Here is a 17,738-nt window from a genome sequence, read left to right as displayed (position 1 = left end):
GAATTTTAGTGAATCGCTATTTGAGAATCGCAAAACGAGATGTATGTAGGATTTGCAAAAAGATTTGCGAATCCTACACATTCCTTAATTGCGAATCGCAAGGTGCGATCCACTATTAAGGAAACCCTCCTAGAGGCCCATAGGAATGAATGGGAAGACATTCTCAATTTGCGATTAGCAATTAGGGAATCACAAACTGAGAATGCAATTTCAAGGTTGCAAGTGTGTCAAAAGGACACCCTGTTGCACCCCTGAAATAAGCATGGGTGTACATGTGGCACATATACATGCCCTAAGGGCATATATGTGCGCCACATTGCACTTTTAAAAATGCAAAAAAAAATGCATTTTTTTAAATAAATTGCAAATTACCACCAACTTGAAGTTGGTGGTAATTTGACATTCCTTAAGGCCAAATTGCACTTTTTCTGTGCTTCTTACATTGCATTTAAGGAATCGCAAGTTGGGATTCCTTAAATGCAATTGCAAAATAGGGAATCACAAATTTTGTGATTTGTTATTTTACAAGGCAGTTTTCTTTAATACATACCACTAAGCCCAATTGCGATTGCAAATGCCAAAATTCTGCGAATTTTGGTATTTGCAATAGCAATTTGGAATTATACATATGGCCCTAGGTGACTTCCCATGATGTTAGGCAGAGGCTGGAGGCCAGAGGTCTTCAAACTTTTGGTTGCGGGGACCCCCCCAGTCAAAATGTTCAGGCGTAAGGACCCCCTCCTGACAAACAATTCTAAACCTAGGCAGAGCTACTGGAATTATGAGGCAGGTGAGGACCAAATTATGCGGCAGGCTCGACTAAATTGTATGGTAAGAAAAAATAAATAATACTATGTAATGCCGCATATTTTGGGATAGTATTGCTTCATTATTTTGACATTTTTACGCACAGTAACACTGAGGAAAAAAGATTTCATCTCATCAGTACCAGTTTATAATGAAAATACAGCAATAAACAACAGAAAGATGTCTAGTTAAGCAAGGGTCCCTTAAAACCCTGGCAGCCTTATGCAGAGTTGAGCAGTTTACCCATGCCACTTTCCTCTCACCCCCTCCCTTCCATCCCTCTCTCCTCTTCCAACCCTGGATCCCTCTCTTACTTTGCAAGCCATTTTCTTTCACCCCTTTTTACAACTTCTGAACTCTCCCCATTCAACCTCTCACTTCATGTTTAATCACCTCTTGCCATTCTGTCTTTTCACTGCCCTCCTCTTTCGAATTTATCTCATGGCCTCTCTGGACACATCACCACTCTCTCCCCTCAGCACCTGCCATTCACCTCACTTCTCTTCCTTCAATTTTCTGTCTATTTGTATCTTACACCTCTCCAGTCCACCATTATTCTTTCACATCTCCTCTTTGTTCTTCCACACCTTCTTGAACCAATGTCCCTCTCCCCTATTACCTCAGCACAAACCTCAGTACTCCCTCTCTTCCCTCATCGCTGTTGTCCCTCACCCACATCGTACCAATTCTCTTTTTATGTCACAGATCATCAATCAGCTATCTTCTCTCACCGTTTAACAGCATCCCCTCCTCTGTGCCCTCACCTTACGCTCACTTCTCCTCTTGCGTTTTGGCACTTCTTCAGCACTTCACATTTCTCCTCATCCCTGACCTCTTCAATCTAATTCTCTCGCTCCCATGCTGTCCTCTCTCATCCCATCTACTCTCACCCTTTCCTCTCTCCTCACTGGGCATACCCGTATGCTTCTCTCGGCCTGTGCCAATCTTCTTATTGATCCCTACTGCAAAAAAACATTAATAGTCTGCCTCACTGTTTTGGTGCGGGCTACACAGTTGTGGAACTTTCACCCACCTTTGCTTCACTTCACCATTGATCTATTATCCTTTAGGAAGCTATACAAACCTGGCCCTATACCCTGTGGGTTACCCCCTTTGGCTGGTTCTCCTTCCCTCTCTGTGTGTTTCTTATTTGCCATTTCAGTCAGCAGATGGTTATTAGCCCCAGGACACCTTTTTGGAAATAATATTAATAGACAGAAGTGTGACCTGGAAGGTGGGACCCACTTTATATCACTCCACGACCCCCCTGGGGGTCGGGCCCCACAGTTTGAAGACCCCTGCTCTAGGCGCTAGGCTACACCGGTCTTTGTCGCCTTATCAGTGGGAAAGTAGTACCCGGTGACAATGGTCAGGAGGAATCTAGGTAGATGTGTTGAAACACGGTTAACGGTTAACTATGACTTCGTTGAATATATGACAATCCTTCAGTTCTGAAATGATGAGACTGAAAGAACTTTAAGGAGTCTCTTCGAAGTTACCCCAAAGGCAGTGAGGAGTGGTCCAGCTGCAGAGTTAAGATTTTTCTTTCCACCTGGAGGGTGATGGCAAAAATGGAGCGCCCGATAGAGACCCGTTTCGACGCCTGCTTTTTAGAACTGCCAGTGCTCAGCACCAGGGGGACCCGTCCCACCTAAAGCCCTGGGAACAGGGACCAATAGGCAGCTTCAATATCTATGTTGATGCACTTTTTGTCAGTGTCATCAGTAACTGCAGTTCTTGGCCGAGTTGTTTTTTACAAGTACAAGAGTCACACTGTGACCCTCCGCAAAGTGCCTTCCGACAAAAATGGCACTTACTGTCTTATCGTCTGACTTCCTAACCCAAGACACTGGCGTAACGAAACTGATGGGGGCCCCCCTGCAAGGTACGTGGAGGGGCACCCTCCAGACTCAAACAGGAGCTCTCTGGCCAGAGTACTGTGCTGAGGGAGCCCCCTGGAGCTTGCCCCCACACCGTGGGGGCTGCGGGTGCCTGTGTTACACCACTGACCCAAGATGGTCGATGGCGGTCACTCTGAATGTACTTATAAAGTTTGGTCACAGTGCAGGTTATTTTATAGGTCACAGGGCCATATCATAAAGTGCGCCCTGGCTGCATTACATAAATAACTTTAAGCCGATGTTGCAACACAGCAGCACACCTCCCCTCAGATCCCTTCCGACGACCACTACCCATGAGAACCTAGCAGTAAATTTTAGCATGGGTCGATGCGGAAACATGCAAATGAATGAATCCGTACCCTTAATTTAGGGATGAAAATGAATCACATTTGACTTCCCTTGACATTGTGCCATCTTTTGTGGGACTGCTTCCTCAAATCTAGACTATACATAGGGAAGAGCAGGTGTGACGGGGCATATGAGCACTCGTCCCTCTGCAAATAAGAGACGACACATGGCTTTGCAGGCGATGAGATACTGGGTCCCCGGTACCCAAATTCAGAATTTTCACAGGGTGCTTTGCGTGTGCACAGAGCAAGTGCGGTAATAACATGCTTTAATCTTTTTGTGAAGTTGCACATATTTATACAAATTTTGTCTAATATCTGCACCACCGCTAATAAGGAAAAAAGCTTTAAGCAAGGGTGATAAGAAATGCAACAAGCAATTGCAATGCAATAGATCTTGCATTTACAGAAGTTTAAGCTACTGGCATTGTAAATGAAAATGTGTTTTATTTATGTTTTAAAAACCAAAACATTATTAAAAGGCATTGTCATTTAAAATGCCAATAGCTCAAACTCGCGTAAATGCAAGACCTATTGCATTGCAAATGGTAGACATCACGGACAACGGGAGGGAGGGCGGGGTTGTAAATTATTGTTATAAAGAAGGGTGTACCCAAAATCACTGGGACCTGGATGTAGAACAGTATAGAAGGTGGTGGTCCCAGTACTATTACATCAAAACAGTGTAAAGATATTATTAAGCAAAATAAATGAAACTAAAAAATTGATAGGTGCTAGAGTGTTATTTAATCACACCAAGCACCTGCTGCTCATTAGTCAGAATACAATTTACAAAGGACAGTCTTCGAATAAGTGACAATGTGGGTTGTGCTTACAGAGAAAGACCTGGTCACTGAAGGTAAGGGGGCAGCCTACCCCCAGGGTCCTGGCCTTTCAGTGCTTGGCGGGAGTGGGGCAGAGGAACTGTGGACTACAACTAACCTGGGAGGTCCGGGCTGCTGTTGTGCCTTAGGATGGACTTTCAGAGACTCCGGCACTGGTTTGTTTAATGGGGGGGGGAATTGGGGGAGGGGTGGGACAGGGACCGTTCTTTAGGATCCCTTTATGGGGTGTGCACTCCGTTCTTTCAGTATGACTTCTTTTGAGGCTGCAGACTTACGTTCCCTAATGTTGTTGGTGGTGGGGTTTATGGGGCTACAGGCACTCTGCGTATTATACTGGTGGGTGGTTGGGGGCCCTCTTAGCAGGGAGGCAGGGAGGGGGGAGTGCGGCAGGGAGTTTTGGGGAAGTTTGATGTTTGGCTCATACAGTTTCCAATGTTCATGCTCAAGGGTTACAAAGAGGAATGAAGCGGTTGCCAGGGAAAGATTCGAGATGTTTCAGGCCCTTATACTTGAATGGGTGATCAGACGCGCTTAAGGATATGGGCGCGGAATGTCAATGGTTTGGGCAATAAAATTAAGAGCACATTGGTCCTGCAATACTTGAAACGTCATTCCCCTGACGTAGTGCTTCTTCAGGAGACCCATCTAGGAGGTAATAAATGCAAGGCCTTGGACCGGTTTGGGTATAGGATGGTGGCCCACTCTGGGTTTACGTCTGGCTCTAGGGGGGTGGGTATACTAGTCCGTAGTGCACTACCTATTAACGTCACGGGTACGTGGACGGAAGACTGCATTGCAGCGGTGGCGACCAGGTGGGAGGGGCGCACGCTTGTACTCAGCTCATGCTACATCTCACGGCCTCCATGCCTAGGCGTACGTGAAGTTGGGGACTCACCTGACGGACCTCCCTCGGGGCACCCTGGTGCTTGGGAAGGGGGGACACCAACGCAGTCATGGAGGCTGACTTAGATCGCTCTGGGGAAAGGCTGGGTAACAGAGGGGAACTGGGCCTGCGGGTGTTTATAGCTGCAATGGGACTCAGGGACGTATGGCGTACACACAACCCCTCCAACAGACAATACACGTTCTACTCTGCTAGGCATGGGACTCTTTCCAGAATAGATCACCTCTTTGTGCTAGGGGATCAACTAGGTGACTTCATGGACTCCTGCATCATGGCCAGGGGTATCTCGGACCACTTGCGGGTGGGGGTCACTCTTAAGGGACCAATGATAGATAGGGAAGCCTTTCTTAGGATCGACCCCTGGCGCCTCAGAGACAACTCTATCGCTGACAAACTGAGGGAGAGCTCCCTATTATACTTTGCAGAGAACAAGGGCTCGGTCAATTCCCACTTGACCCTGGGGGAAGCTTACAAAGCGTACTACTACGGGGTCAGGCTCAGGCACTGATCGGTGCTCAAAAAAAAGAGGAAGCGCTCCAAAGGAGACAATTGTAGAGCGAAATTGAATCACTGGAGAAAGTCATCAGTGAGTCCCCATCCGTGGAGAGAGGCCATGAGCTGGCTCTTAGGCAGAAGGAGCTCTGCACGCTGGCGGAGAGTGAGGCACGCGCCTACTCCCTTGCCATGCAACATAGGATTTACGACGCAGGTGACAAGAGTATGAAGCTACTGGCATGGCTTGAACGTCGGGAGCGGTCCTTGGTGGCCGCAGTAAAAAACAAATCTGGTACCCTGGCTACCACTAGCGCGCCATAGCAGAGGCCTTCGCATCATACTATGAAGTGGTTTACACCCCAGTGTGCACGAGGACGGAGACGGATTGCGAGGAGTTTTTTCATGATTTTGCCTTGCCCACTCTATCCAGCGAGCAAGCCAACAGTTTGGAGGCTGAGCTCACGGGGTTGGAGCTGGGAGAAGCCCTCAATTCCCTGCAGTCCGGTAAAGCTCAGGGACCTAACAGCCTGCCGGTCGAAATCTATAAGAGGCAAGCCAATATCGTGATAGACACCATGCGATAGACGTTCCTCGAAGCGAGGAGTGTAGGTAGGCTCCTGCCCGATCAGCGAGAAGCCACTATTGTGGTCATTCATAAAGCCGGGAAGCCGCCCGAGCAATCTTCGTCGTACCGGCCTATCTCGCTCCTCAACGTGGAGGCCAAGGTTTTGGCTAAAGCCCTGGTGACGAGATTGCTAGCGGTACTGCCCGATTTGGTGCATGTTGATCAATCGGTGTTCATGCCGCACAGGAGCACTAGACTAAACCTGTGTCGATTATATGGGGTTTATACATGACAGAGGGGGAGGACGACACTCAAACAGCATTGATGGCGTTGGACGCCTCAATGGCCTTTGATAGTATAGAATGGCCCTACTTGTTTAAAGTATTGGAGCGTTTTGGATTCAGACCGGTGTTTTGCAGCTGGGTCCACCTACTCTACGAACAACCAGAGGCAAGGGTGAAGGTGAATGGAGCGACGTCCCGGGCGTTCCCCTTGCGCAGAGGCACCAGGCAAGGGTGTCCGTTGTCCCCGCTCCTTTTTGCCTTGGTCTTGGAGCCTATGGCTCATTGGGTTCGACAGGATGGGTAATTTTGGGGACTGTCGCTTACTGACGAGTAGGAAGAGCGTATATCACTATACGCACATGATATTGTCCTTTATATGGCTAGGCTCTACCACTCGATGGCACAGGCGCTCCATCTATTTGAGCTCTTTGGAAGCTATCCGGGTATATGATCAACTGGACCAAATCGCTGATCTATCCCCTCTCTGGCCCTACCCGAGGATCCCATCGCGATGCCCAGTTTCGATCGTTACTGAAGGGTTTAAATACCTGGGGGTTTATGTGACTAGGGACAGAGCGGAGTTCTTTAACAGGAATCTTGAGCCCCACCTGGCGGGTTTGGCCTCGGATTTTGCCCACTGGCGCTCCTTGCCTCTCGTCTTGATGGGGCGTGCTGCGCTCTTCAAGATGCTCGCACTTCCCGACTGCTTTATATATTGCAAAACTCGCCCTATCCGGTCCCTGTTGGGGTGTTTAAACGCATCTCCTGGTCAGTGCGGATGTTGCTCTGGGACGGGGGGAACCCGAGAATAGCGTCGCGTAAGCTCACTAGGGGGGTATACGATGGGGGGCTGGCCTCCCGGACGTTCAGCTGTAATATTGGGCCTCACAGTTGCTGGTGGTTAATGACTGGGTCTACGCAGAGAGGTCAGAACCAGCCTACAGGGTGGATAGGCATGTTATGCCGGGGGGCAGTTGCAAGCCTCTCTTGTACACGAGGAAGCGATGTAGGGATCTCCCAGAACATACAGGGGGAGTGATTCAGTGTTGGAGGGAGGCTAATACATTTTTGGGCTGGACGGACACCCTTACGGGTAGAACGCCGCTCTGGTTTGGCAACCAGCTGGTTGAGGTGTCCAGACTGACTGGCTTCAAGGGCTGGAGGCTCATAGGGATTGACTACTTGGGCAATGTGTGGAAGGGGAACGCACCTAGATTCTTTAACTATCTCCAAAAAGAGTACCGAATGCACGACTCCCAACACTACCATTATCTGCGCCTCACCCATGCCTTACGAACATGCATACACACGGATGTAACGCTCCCAGAATATTCTCCACTGGAGGACAGACACCTTCTTGACCCTATCCTGGAAAAGCCTACCTCTACCATTTACTGCAAGCTCATTAATAACATGCCTGACCCCCTGGTGACTTTGCGGGAGAGATGGGAGGGTGACGTAGGCAGCTTCGAAGACGACGATTGGCAGGAAGCATTGCAGAGCCCTCATGAAATTGCAATTAGGATCAGGTTCCACCTGGTGCAATTGAAAATACTGCACCGGGTGTATTGCGCACGCACTCAATTGTTCTCCTGGGGGAGGTGCTTGTTGCCTTTGTGTGTGAGAGGCCGCCAGGGTGAGGGGTCCTTTTTCCACATACTTTGGGACTGTCCGTATATAGTGCCCTACTGGGCCAAAGTTGCACAAACAATGGCACTGGTGGTGAGATCGTCGGTGCCGATGGATCCGAGGTGGTTGCTGCTCATGATTAGAGGGGCTACCGACTGGTCCAGATACAACGAGATATGGCTAGCTACAGCTGCGGGTGAGCCAAAACAAAACATAGCCTGCAACTGGGGGGTGTGGTCGCCCTCTCAGTGGGAGCAATGGATCAGGGACCTGAATTGGCGCCAGAGGGCGGAGGAGACTGTCTATAAATCCAGAGGGTGTGTCAAGAAGTGGAAAAAGGTGTGGGGCCCCTGGTGTAGATACCCGGCTGAGTGGACGGGGTTGGTGTAACGCCGTTTGCATTATTGTCCATTCCGCTACTATCGTGTCAGTTCAAGTAATATGTACTGATGTTTTCTATACTTCTTCTGTTCACTGCTGTGCATTGAATAAGACCTTGAGCAGACTTAATAAAAAGTTTTAAAAAACATAACGTTGGTGTGCCCACCTGAGTGAAAGTGATTTATGTGAGGTATTAAGGCAAGTGATAAACACTAAACAAAAGGTATCACAATTAAATTGTTGGGCATGTTATTCAGTGCCACATATTCGTACTGTAGTTAATTGCAGATACTTTACACTCATTTACATAGCCATGTACAATAGAGGGTCACAGTGCAAAATGCGATGTTGATGATACTGGCATCAATGGTGTGTCGATGTTTCGACCCCTGAAACCATGTAGGTTGGTTCTAGTCCTTACTGACGGGGTCTTCCTCAGGACAAAAGTGTAGGTGAGTGCAGAGGGGCACCTAAGGGTAGAATAGGGGGTATGTCAGGTCCAATAATTAAATTAAAAGACGAGAGAGAATATGCAAGTGTAAATCACTGTATATACCGTATCTGAGTATAGAAAAGGCCTGGTAAGCACAATGGATCGTCAAGGACGATGGGGCTTCAAAGGCTCCAAAGGGTGTAGGCGAGAGTGATACACACCTGCAAAAGTAAGGTGTCTGTCAGAGGCGGCCTTGTGAATGCTAAGGTCACCGTGTAAGACAGTTCAAGAGGTACTCAAACGTACTCAGAAAGAGTGGACGAATTCCCTACAAATTTTTCAAAGCAGTGGCAATGCTGTTAGATAATCCGTGGCCAAACCATCGGTCAAACTGTGAAATTATTCACAAATTTCTTCAAGAGACTTGAATCAATTAGTCTATAATGAAAAAAGGGAGGAGGGATGGGACAATCAGTGTATGGATCCAGGTTAATACATCTGAAGTTAGTAGTGTAATGAGATACAGTGCCTGGTTTAAAAATGACTGATTACACACGTGGACACATTCCAATTAAAACCTCATTCTAAAAGGGGAAGCATATGGAGATTTACTTGTGCTTCACTACAAACGGACGAAATGCAGCCGGCGGCTACGTCTCAGCTAGCCACAGTGTTCATGCAGAATAAGGCAAGCAGTGTGTTACAATATGCTTGCTGGGGTCATGCATAATGCAAAACTCCCGGTTGGTCAAAAGTGCGTCTGTGTGACTAACGGGCCGTTGTACCTTGATGTATCATGAAACTGGGTGACGTGATGTCATGCCGGTTCAATTAAAAAATGTGAGTTAACAAAGCATACTGCCAGATGCCAAGATATCAGCCCTATGGCGAGCGAAAGCGAAATTAATGTGAGCTCGAGAATGAACTCCAAAAGCGCCCGACAATACACAAGGGATCGGAATGACTCACAAATGTCTTCTGATCAAAAAGTGAGCGAAAAGTGAATAATTGAGTGTCCGCTAGAGGCAAAAAAGTGAAGTGACACGCTGCCACTCTGCCTGAATCCACAACATGACTCATACAAAAATTTTATAACGTTAGTCCGTGTTGTAACCAAGAACCCGTGTGTGGGGTGCATTGCAGAGATTAAGCAATCTAATTCTATGGGTATGCATTCTGATGAAAGTGGAGCTTAAGAGCGCACTTACCCTAGTCAGTCAGGCATCCTGCAGTGGTGGGGGAGCACGCCGCTTGTGTGTGCGCCCTTATTACTTTCTATACTCAGATACGGTAAATACAGTGATTTACACGTGCATATTCTCTATCATCTTTTAATTTAATTATTGGACCTGACATAACCCCTATTCTACCCTTAGGTGCCCCTCTGCACTCACCTACACTTTTGTCCTGAGGAAGACCCCGTCAGTAAGGACTAGAACCAACCTACATGGTTTAAGGGGTCGAAACGTCGACACACCATTGATGCCAGTATAATCAATAGCGCATTTCGCACTGTAACCCTCTATTGTACATGGCTATGTAAATGAGTGTAATGTATCTGCTATGAAGTACAGTATGAATATGTGGCACTGAATAACATGCCCAACAATTTGATTGTGATACCTTTTGTATTGTGTTTGTCACTTGCCTCACTACCTAACTTAAATAACTTTCCCCCCTTCCCCCACTCAGTTGGGCACACCAACTTTATGTTTTAATGTCCTGTGTAAATATTATTCTGACTAATGAGCAGCAGGTGCTTGGTGTGATTAAATAACACTCTAGCACCTAACAATTGTTTTCTTTAATTTATTTTGCTTAAAAATAACTTTACATTGTTTTGATGTAACAGTACTGGGACTACCGCCTTCTATACTGGGGTTGTAAAGAAGGCACCAAAGCACGTCGTGCCTGCACTAAGAGAAATTGGATAAAGAAAATAGTGCTTAAAGACTAAATAACAGGTACAGTGTAACAACTGAAGTAAAAGGGCCAGTAGCTATGGGCGGTGACAAATGAAGAGGAGGCGGTACTAAGGAGGGACTAACAAGCCTATTTATGAATCAGACTTCGAGTCCTGTAAATGCACCGGACTAGGGCATCGTCTCGCACGCTTTGCGACGCACCACCCGACTCGCACCGCTGTCCGGACTGATCGACACCAGCTCCCGAACTCCGGCTCTGTCGCTGAACCGCAAGCTGCAAGCACCACATCGAAGAACCATCTCGCCCTGCAACGCACGCCTTGGATCCACCGACTCCGTCAACGGGCCGCTGCCTGCACCGCATCGAGGAAAAACGCAACCTGCAACGCTTCCTTTCTGCACCGAGACGAACACCGGAACCGGCTCGCACATCTGTGCCGGCCGCCTCAAGTAAAAGGTACTATGACTAAGTCGGTCGACATTTGGGTGGGCCCGTACCGATGCGGTACGCTGGATTTGCTAGACTCTGTTTTATTTCAACAACGCTGTAGCCAGACCAGGCTACCGACTCACACAGAACCTTGATTCAAGCCTTTTAATCAGAACTCTTGAGATCTAAAAGTACTGTGGATTATTTTTGTCGTTTATTGGTCTTGTGGTAACTCTATATAAAATAGACTTATTTTTGATATACAACCTTGTGTGGTGTCCATTTGTAGTGTTGTCACTGGGTTACTGTGTGTGGTCATAAATGCTTAACTTACAATGCCTCGGAGATAAAGCCTTGCTGCTCGTGCCAAGGGGGTGAGCAGGGGTTATTTTAGAAGTGTAATCCCCTTATCCTGTGCCAACTAGAAACCCCCAAATCTAACAATGAGAAAAATATTTCTGTGACTGAAAAGAACTGCTTGCTCACATTTGTATAGGGAATGAAGTTCAAGAAATTTACAGACCATAACCCCATCATTGGTATTTTGATTGGGGATGTTATCAGAGATATGGTGCCCGGGATTGACAGATTGAGTGCAAAACTGCTCCAGTACAAATTTGGGGTTGAGTATATCCCTGGTAGGAGAAATATTAGGGCAGATTACTTGTCAAGATAACCTTTCAGTGTCATGGAAGTTGAACCTGAGGATGAGGATCAAGAATATCTCATAGCAGCAGTTCATGTGTTTGGAGAGTTCTTTTGGGAGGAATGGGTGGAGTTTATGGAGAAAGATGAAGTCTTGAAAATGGTTCGAGAATATGTGGCCGGTGCATGGCCAAAGGATTCTTCTTTTCATTCCAGTGTCCAACCATACTTTAAGATATCTGCTAAGCTAACATTAGAGGACAAGGATCTAATCATGAGAGGTGATAAGTGTATTCCGCTGGTGTCGCTGAGAGCAGGGTCGGACAGGGAACAACAGCCGGCCCTGGCAAAGTGCCTGGCCGGCCCCCCTCCCCACTGAGGGGGGAGTTGGAGGTGCCGCCGAGCTCTTTGCCGGGGTCGGTTTTCGGACGATTTTGTTACAGGGCAGATTTTGCAGCTTTGCTTCGGCCCTGTAACAAAAACGGCCCCCAGGGGCGCAAAATCAGCCCCCACCTGTGCGGCGCACCCGGGGATTGCCCGGTGCCCGCTATGGCCAGTCCGGGCCTGGCTGAGAGGGTGGATTATTCAGGCTGGTCACGAGGGTATATTGGGGCAAACAGTCACCAAAAGAAGAATACGTTCCATGTATTGGTGGCCCAGTATGGACAATGAAATTGTTCAAATGGTTAGGGATTGTGTCATCTGTTTCACAAGTGATAAGGCTTTGAAAAATGTCACTCCGCCCCTTCACCCAGTTGAGCTTCCAGAAAGACCATGATCCAAACTTGCTATGGATTTCATTGGGCCATTCAACATATTGCCATCGAGGCTTAGGAACAACATTGTTTTGGTTGACTATTACAGCAAATGGCGGAAGGTGGAAGTTGTCTCTGAACCAAATACTAGTGCTGTTTTATCAGCACTAGTATTAGGTGATTAGTGTGATATAGAGAAGGTTTTCCTGAAGAGAATCTCCCACAATGGGGTGCAATTTGTGTCAAGAGAAATTAGAGAATATCGGAGTAAATCTGAAATCAAGCATAAAAGGGTTCTGTTGTATTATCCAAAGGCAAATGGTTTGGTGGAAAAAAATAACAGGACTTTAGTAGACTGTATCCTGTGGCCAGTTCAGAATAGTGTTGCTTTGCGCACGGCTGTGGAGGATATGCTGTTTGCTCATCATAGCAGTCTCAATGCTTTAACAAGTAAGACACCTTTCGAAGTCATGAGAGGTTGGTTACCTGTCAGTGATTTGTTTCCAGCATGGTTGAAAGAGTGCAAGTCTGTTTCTTCTCATGAGAGTGACATAGATAAGTGTGTCCATTCTATGGTGGAGATAGCACAAAGAACAACTAAGCTGAGTTTTGATGAGAAACATGGTCAGGGAAAGCTTTGGAATGACATAATGAAAGGAGATTGGGTCCACATAAGAGAACCCTCTCATTTGCCAAAAGGTCAGTATAGGTTCAGGGAATCTGTAAAAGTAGAAGCAGTTAGCGGTGATTCCATTAAAAGTGAAAGGCGATGAATGGTGGAATTGCTCAAGGGTAGTGAAAGTCAAAAACAGAGATGTTGTGGAGGCACGAGAAGAGAATAGTCCATTTGGAAAAAAAGGTCCTGCTGCAGACAATATGGTTTGACCAAGGAGAGTCATTGGAATACCTTTAAGGTATCATTAGGAATATTCTGTGTTTGTGAGTTTTGGTCATAGAATTTGTCTATGCATTACTAAGCATATATCTTAAGTTTCCTTTTAAGTTTCCTTTAGTTTGAGTTATGTATTTCCACTTTATGGTATTGTTTTGTAAATTGCATAAGATTTCTTATTGTCAATTGTAGCTTTTTTAATGCGAAAAAGGGAAGATATTGTGGTAATCTCTTACAGGGTTTACGTGTATGGAAGAACACAATGGTGTATTAAGTTCTTTCTTGGAATGTATTTGTAAACCAGGATGGAAGTTGTTTCCTGGAGCTGTTAGAAATATGACATGAATAATAACTTCTACAATCAACCTGTGTCCTGTGGTACACCTCGTCACTAAAACTACCTTTGCCAAGTTCATTTAGGACTTCTCACTCGAGGACATTACATTTCCCAAGCCTTCACTTCTTGATTTAAGTCTAGAGTAGAGGTGTGATAGAGAGGAAAGAATTCAATGTGTGTGTCATCAGCATAGAGATGCTAAGCAACATAGATGGGACATATCAGCCAAGAAGCAAATACACAGTGAGAATAGGCCATTGACTGAAGTGCCTTTGGGAAGGGAGATGGGCAAAGACTGAGATGAGAACAATGGAAAGGGGAGTGTGCAGTTGCAGAAATAAGAAAAGGACAATTTGTGATTGTGCCAACAATGCAAAGATAAATATGTCCAACAGTCATGAAGTGCATAAGCATTGCTGCGTTGGCTTGGTATCTTTTTCTACGCTTTGTCCTGGCTAGCACAAGAGAAAAGGGTGCCAGTTGGACGTATACCAAGACACAGTCCTTTGTGAATTGTGGATGCAGATGCATAACAGCTCACATCCCGGGCTAGACTCGTAAGTGCATGTGTGTGCCTTGTGTGTGTGTGTCTGTTTGTGTCCATGTGAGTTTGTTTAAAACACATTGTGTTATATACATAAGTATTTTGTGATTTCCGACAAGTAAGCAAGGGTCCCGTTTCCCAAACTATGCAAGCTTTTTCCAATATCATTTTACAAAACAGTCTCTACAAAAAGACAATTTAAAAAGTGTTAGTGTACATGTGAAGCTCCATAGAGCGGGCCAGGATGAGGAGAAGGAATATAATTAGATAGGCCCAATGACACTCAATTACTGATCTGTAAATGTGTCTAGTTGTTAAATGATCACCATCATTATGAGTTTATAATATTCAGAAATCTTAAGACCTGCCCACATTCTACTGTGAATTATGGCTTGAGATCTCATATGGTCCCTAGCCATGTATGAATAGGTTTCCAGTTCTGGACTTTTTTTTATCTGTAATCCAGTATCTGTTGTATCTTTATAAATTCAGGGTACTGTGTAGAGGAATCAATAGAAAATATAGGGAGGAAGGGGCGACTCACGCAAAATGAGGAGCAAGATCTCTACATCCTATGTTTAGATGCAATATGTAGCCTGCTTTGAACACTGTACAAGATTACTAATGCAGTGGCAGAGAAACATTCAGAAGTTCTAATTCACAAAACATTTTGCATACATAAGTTGAACTTATTTACTCAAAAGGTGGAACCTGCACAAATCATGCTAGATCCTGATTCACAAAGTCAGAGGATGCTTCTATGAAGGGATGTGTGGATTTATCCATAGTTTCGAATACGAGGAAATAAGAAAACATTCTACAATGTTGAAATAAAGGAGAGCAAGAATGGTGACAATTTAAAGCTTACAGTTTCATCCTCTACTATATACCCTACAGCAAATATTGTGCCCTAACTTTCTTACAGATGTCACTTCTAAATAGTAATATCTCAATGTATGGATAATGAAACAAACTGTCGTACCTGGCTTGTAATGAGGTAAAGAATGGACACCCGGCCAGGAGTCTTCATTGGGAGTACCAAGAATCTGAAAACAGAAAACAAATTAAAAACAGGTTACTGCTAAGAACATTTACTTTACATGTTATGAAGGGAAGGAATTGCAATAGGCTGTGTTAATGAATGTACTGCAAGGAAATCCATCTGTAAGGAATAAACACTAAGTAATTCTAGCAATGTTCACTGTAAGCTAATGCAACAGGGAGCACGTTCTTCAATTTGCAATAGTCGCCTTGAGCAAATCCACAAATATGAAGTGCAAGCAAATCCACCAGCGTTCAATAATGACGGCCAGCCACTTCATCTATGCGAACTGTAATCACACCCATCAATATGCATTGTAAGCACATCCATCAATGTGCACTATAACTAAAGCAAGATTGAGCACTGACTGTACCCAACGTCTTCGCTGTTCAAGGCAGTTAAGACTAGACAAAGCTTCGTCTTCTCCAAAAATATGATTCAGAGACAGAATTTCAATGGAACTTGCAACTATACCAGGCATTCCCCGAATAAGTTTAAGATGGTGAAATATTGACTATGTAAATGATGCTCATTAAGATTGATTGTAAGTCTATTTTGCATGAGTATCCCGAAAATGTGGTATTGATCCACTGCTCCTGGACATGATCAGCCTGCTGTTAATATTATCGGTCAGCAGGTAATAATGTTCAACATATGTTTAATTAAAACACGAGCCTTCATACTCATTCGTACGCTTGATTTGCAGTTAGAATATGACAGCCTTCTCGCTCTACTTGGTTTATTAGATGGGCGGATCCTTCCTAGACCATGTGCTCTTTGAGAAACTAGCAGAAAAGCTGGAATAAATGCGTGCAGCATTGCCTATTGCTAAATATGCTTTTATTCTGAATCACGTCTGAGAAAACCATAAAAAGGACATGGTTTTGAGTATGTATTGTGTTCCGACTTCCCCCCCTCTATAACTGTAGTGGGTGCTGTATTATATATTTTTATAAAAGCAGATGATTGCCTGAATCAGAAATCAGCACATTTGTCACACGTTTGGGCACATTTTTGGTATTGAGCCAATGGTTTCTGCACATTACATGGTAACAACACAGCACATTCTGCATCTTCTGCATACGAGAAACAAAGTGCATAATACATTTGAATAAACTCTCCATTGAACAGTAGTTCAGAATCCTAATGGGAGGCTCTCTAAACAAAACATCTACAATGAAAGCACATTTTCAAACAACCATGATTAAAAAGACACGAAAGATCATGTGCGAGTCATAACCGTCGTTAGACAGATAAAAAATATATGTGCAGGTCAGATTCTTGCCTATGTGCATGTTTCCAAGACTTTAAGAATGTGTCTGGTTTAAAGCGTTCTTTTGCATTAAGACAAAACACGATGCAAGTAAGCAGGGACCGATATGTTATTAGTCGTGTTCTTATTTTCCATGTACATAATGCCTATTACAGAAGGAGTCGCACATACAGCTGCAACTGTGATACAAAACTACCAGGTGAATGAAAAATAGTGCAGGTGCCCGCTGTGCTGGCTGGTTCCTGAGCCGCAGAACTGATGATTGTATCATTTTCATGCTGCACAAAGTACACTATGATGTGACAATACAGAGCCATCCATCCAAGAATGACTTGTTACAGAGGTGGTATTACAGCCACCTAGCCAAGCATGACGTGTTACCGTGGTTATGTTACATATTTCATAACAAATTGTTTCATAACTAATTGTTCAAACATAACATGTGAGCCCTTTAAACCAACGACAAATATAACATTGAATGGACTTCTAACAACATGAGTTAAGATTAAAAACTTGCAGATCATGAAGCAAAGCATGGGATCCTCTAAAAATGCATGCCAACGTGTATTGAAAATAAATGTTGCATGACACATAAATGTATCTCCACACACCTGCAGATCATTACATTGATCTATTATATGGCCAACATTTGAAATTCCCCGTTAGAGCCCCAAACTGCAGAACTGCTTCTGGTGCTGAACAGCAGCCAGACCTGCTACAGACACCACACCTGAGATGATCTGCCCCTATTTAGGAGTACATCATCTCAGCATTCAAGGCTGCAGAGTCTGAAGCCCTGTCACACAATCAGGGGAATGCATCAGTATCGCCTGGGTACCCAGACTGAATATGATGCAAAACTCATTTCACAGATAACCAATGCGCACCGTTAGAGACTTGTCTAAGAACTTACACATACATAGAATAAATTCTGCATTAACTTGCAATTTACTCATGAGACTACAAAGGGATCCTCACATATGGGACATTCCCATCGCAATTTATGGTGTAGAAACACATTGAGGATTGACTCAAAAATGTGGTATAGACCATTGTTAGAACCGGGACCTCTAGTTGGCCAGGATATGCGCCCTAGTCCAAGTAGGGACCACCGCTCTGACCAGGTAGCTCGGAGCAAAGCAGGTAGGCTAAACACTGGAGGTAATGTGTAAAGTATTTGTGCAACCCACACCAACAGTGACACAGTAAATCACACACACACAAAAGGGACACCACACCGGTTTTATGTAAAAATAAAAATATCTTTATCTGAAAATTATGCAAGATCTCAAAAATAGAAGATT

General features: G+C 45.0%; 1 protein-coding gene across 4 annotated transcripts in view; it reads right to left on the bottom strand.

The window, feature by feature from the left end:
- Positions 1–17,738, bottom strand: part of CDK14 (cyclin dependent kinase 14) — a 2,039,605-nt gene that overhangs the window by 607,473 nt on the left and 1,414,394 nt on the right. For all 4 annotated transcript variants that reach the window (XM_086941837.1, XM_086941840.1, XM_086941838.1 and 1 more), the window contains one exon: positions 15,102–15,165. In XM_086941837.1, coding sequence (XP_086797963.1) covers positions 15,102–15,165 — 64 coding nt within the window. The remainder of the gene's footprint in view (positions 1–15,101; positions 15,166–17,738) is intronic.

This window comes from Lissotriton vulgaris, chromosome 10, assembly GCF_964263255.1.
Source record: "Lissotriton vulgaris chromosome 10, aLisVul1.2, whole genome shotgun sequence".
In the NCBI taxonomy this organism is placed as follows: domain Eukaryota; kingdom Metazoa; phylum Chordata; class Amphibia; order Caudata; family Salamandridae; genus Lissotriton; species Lissotriton vulgaris.
This window is presented reverse-complemented; position numbering and strand designations above follow the sequence as displayed.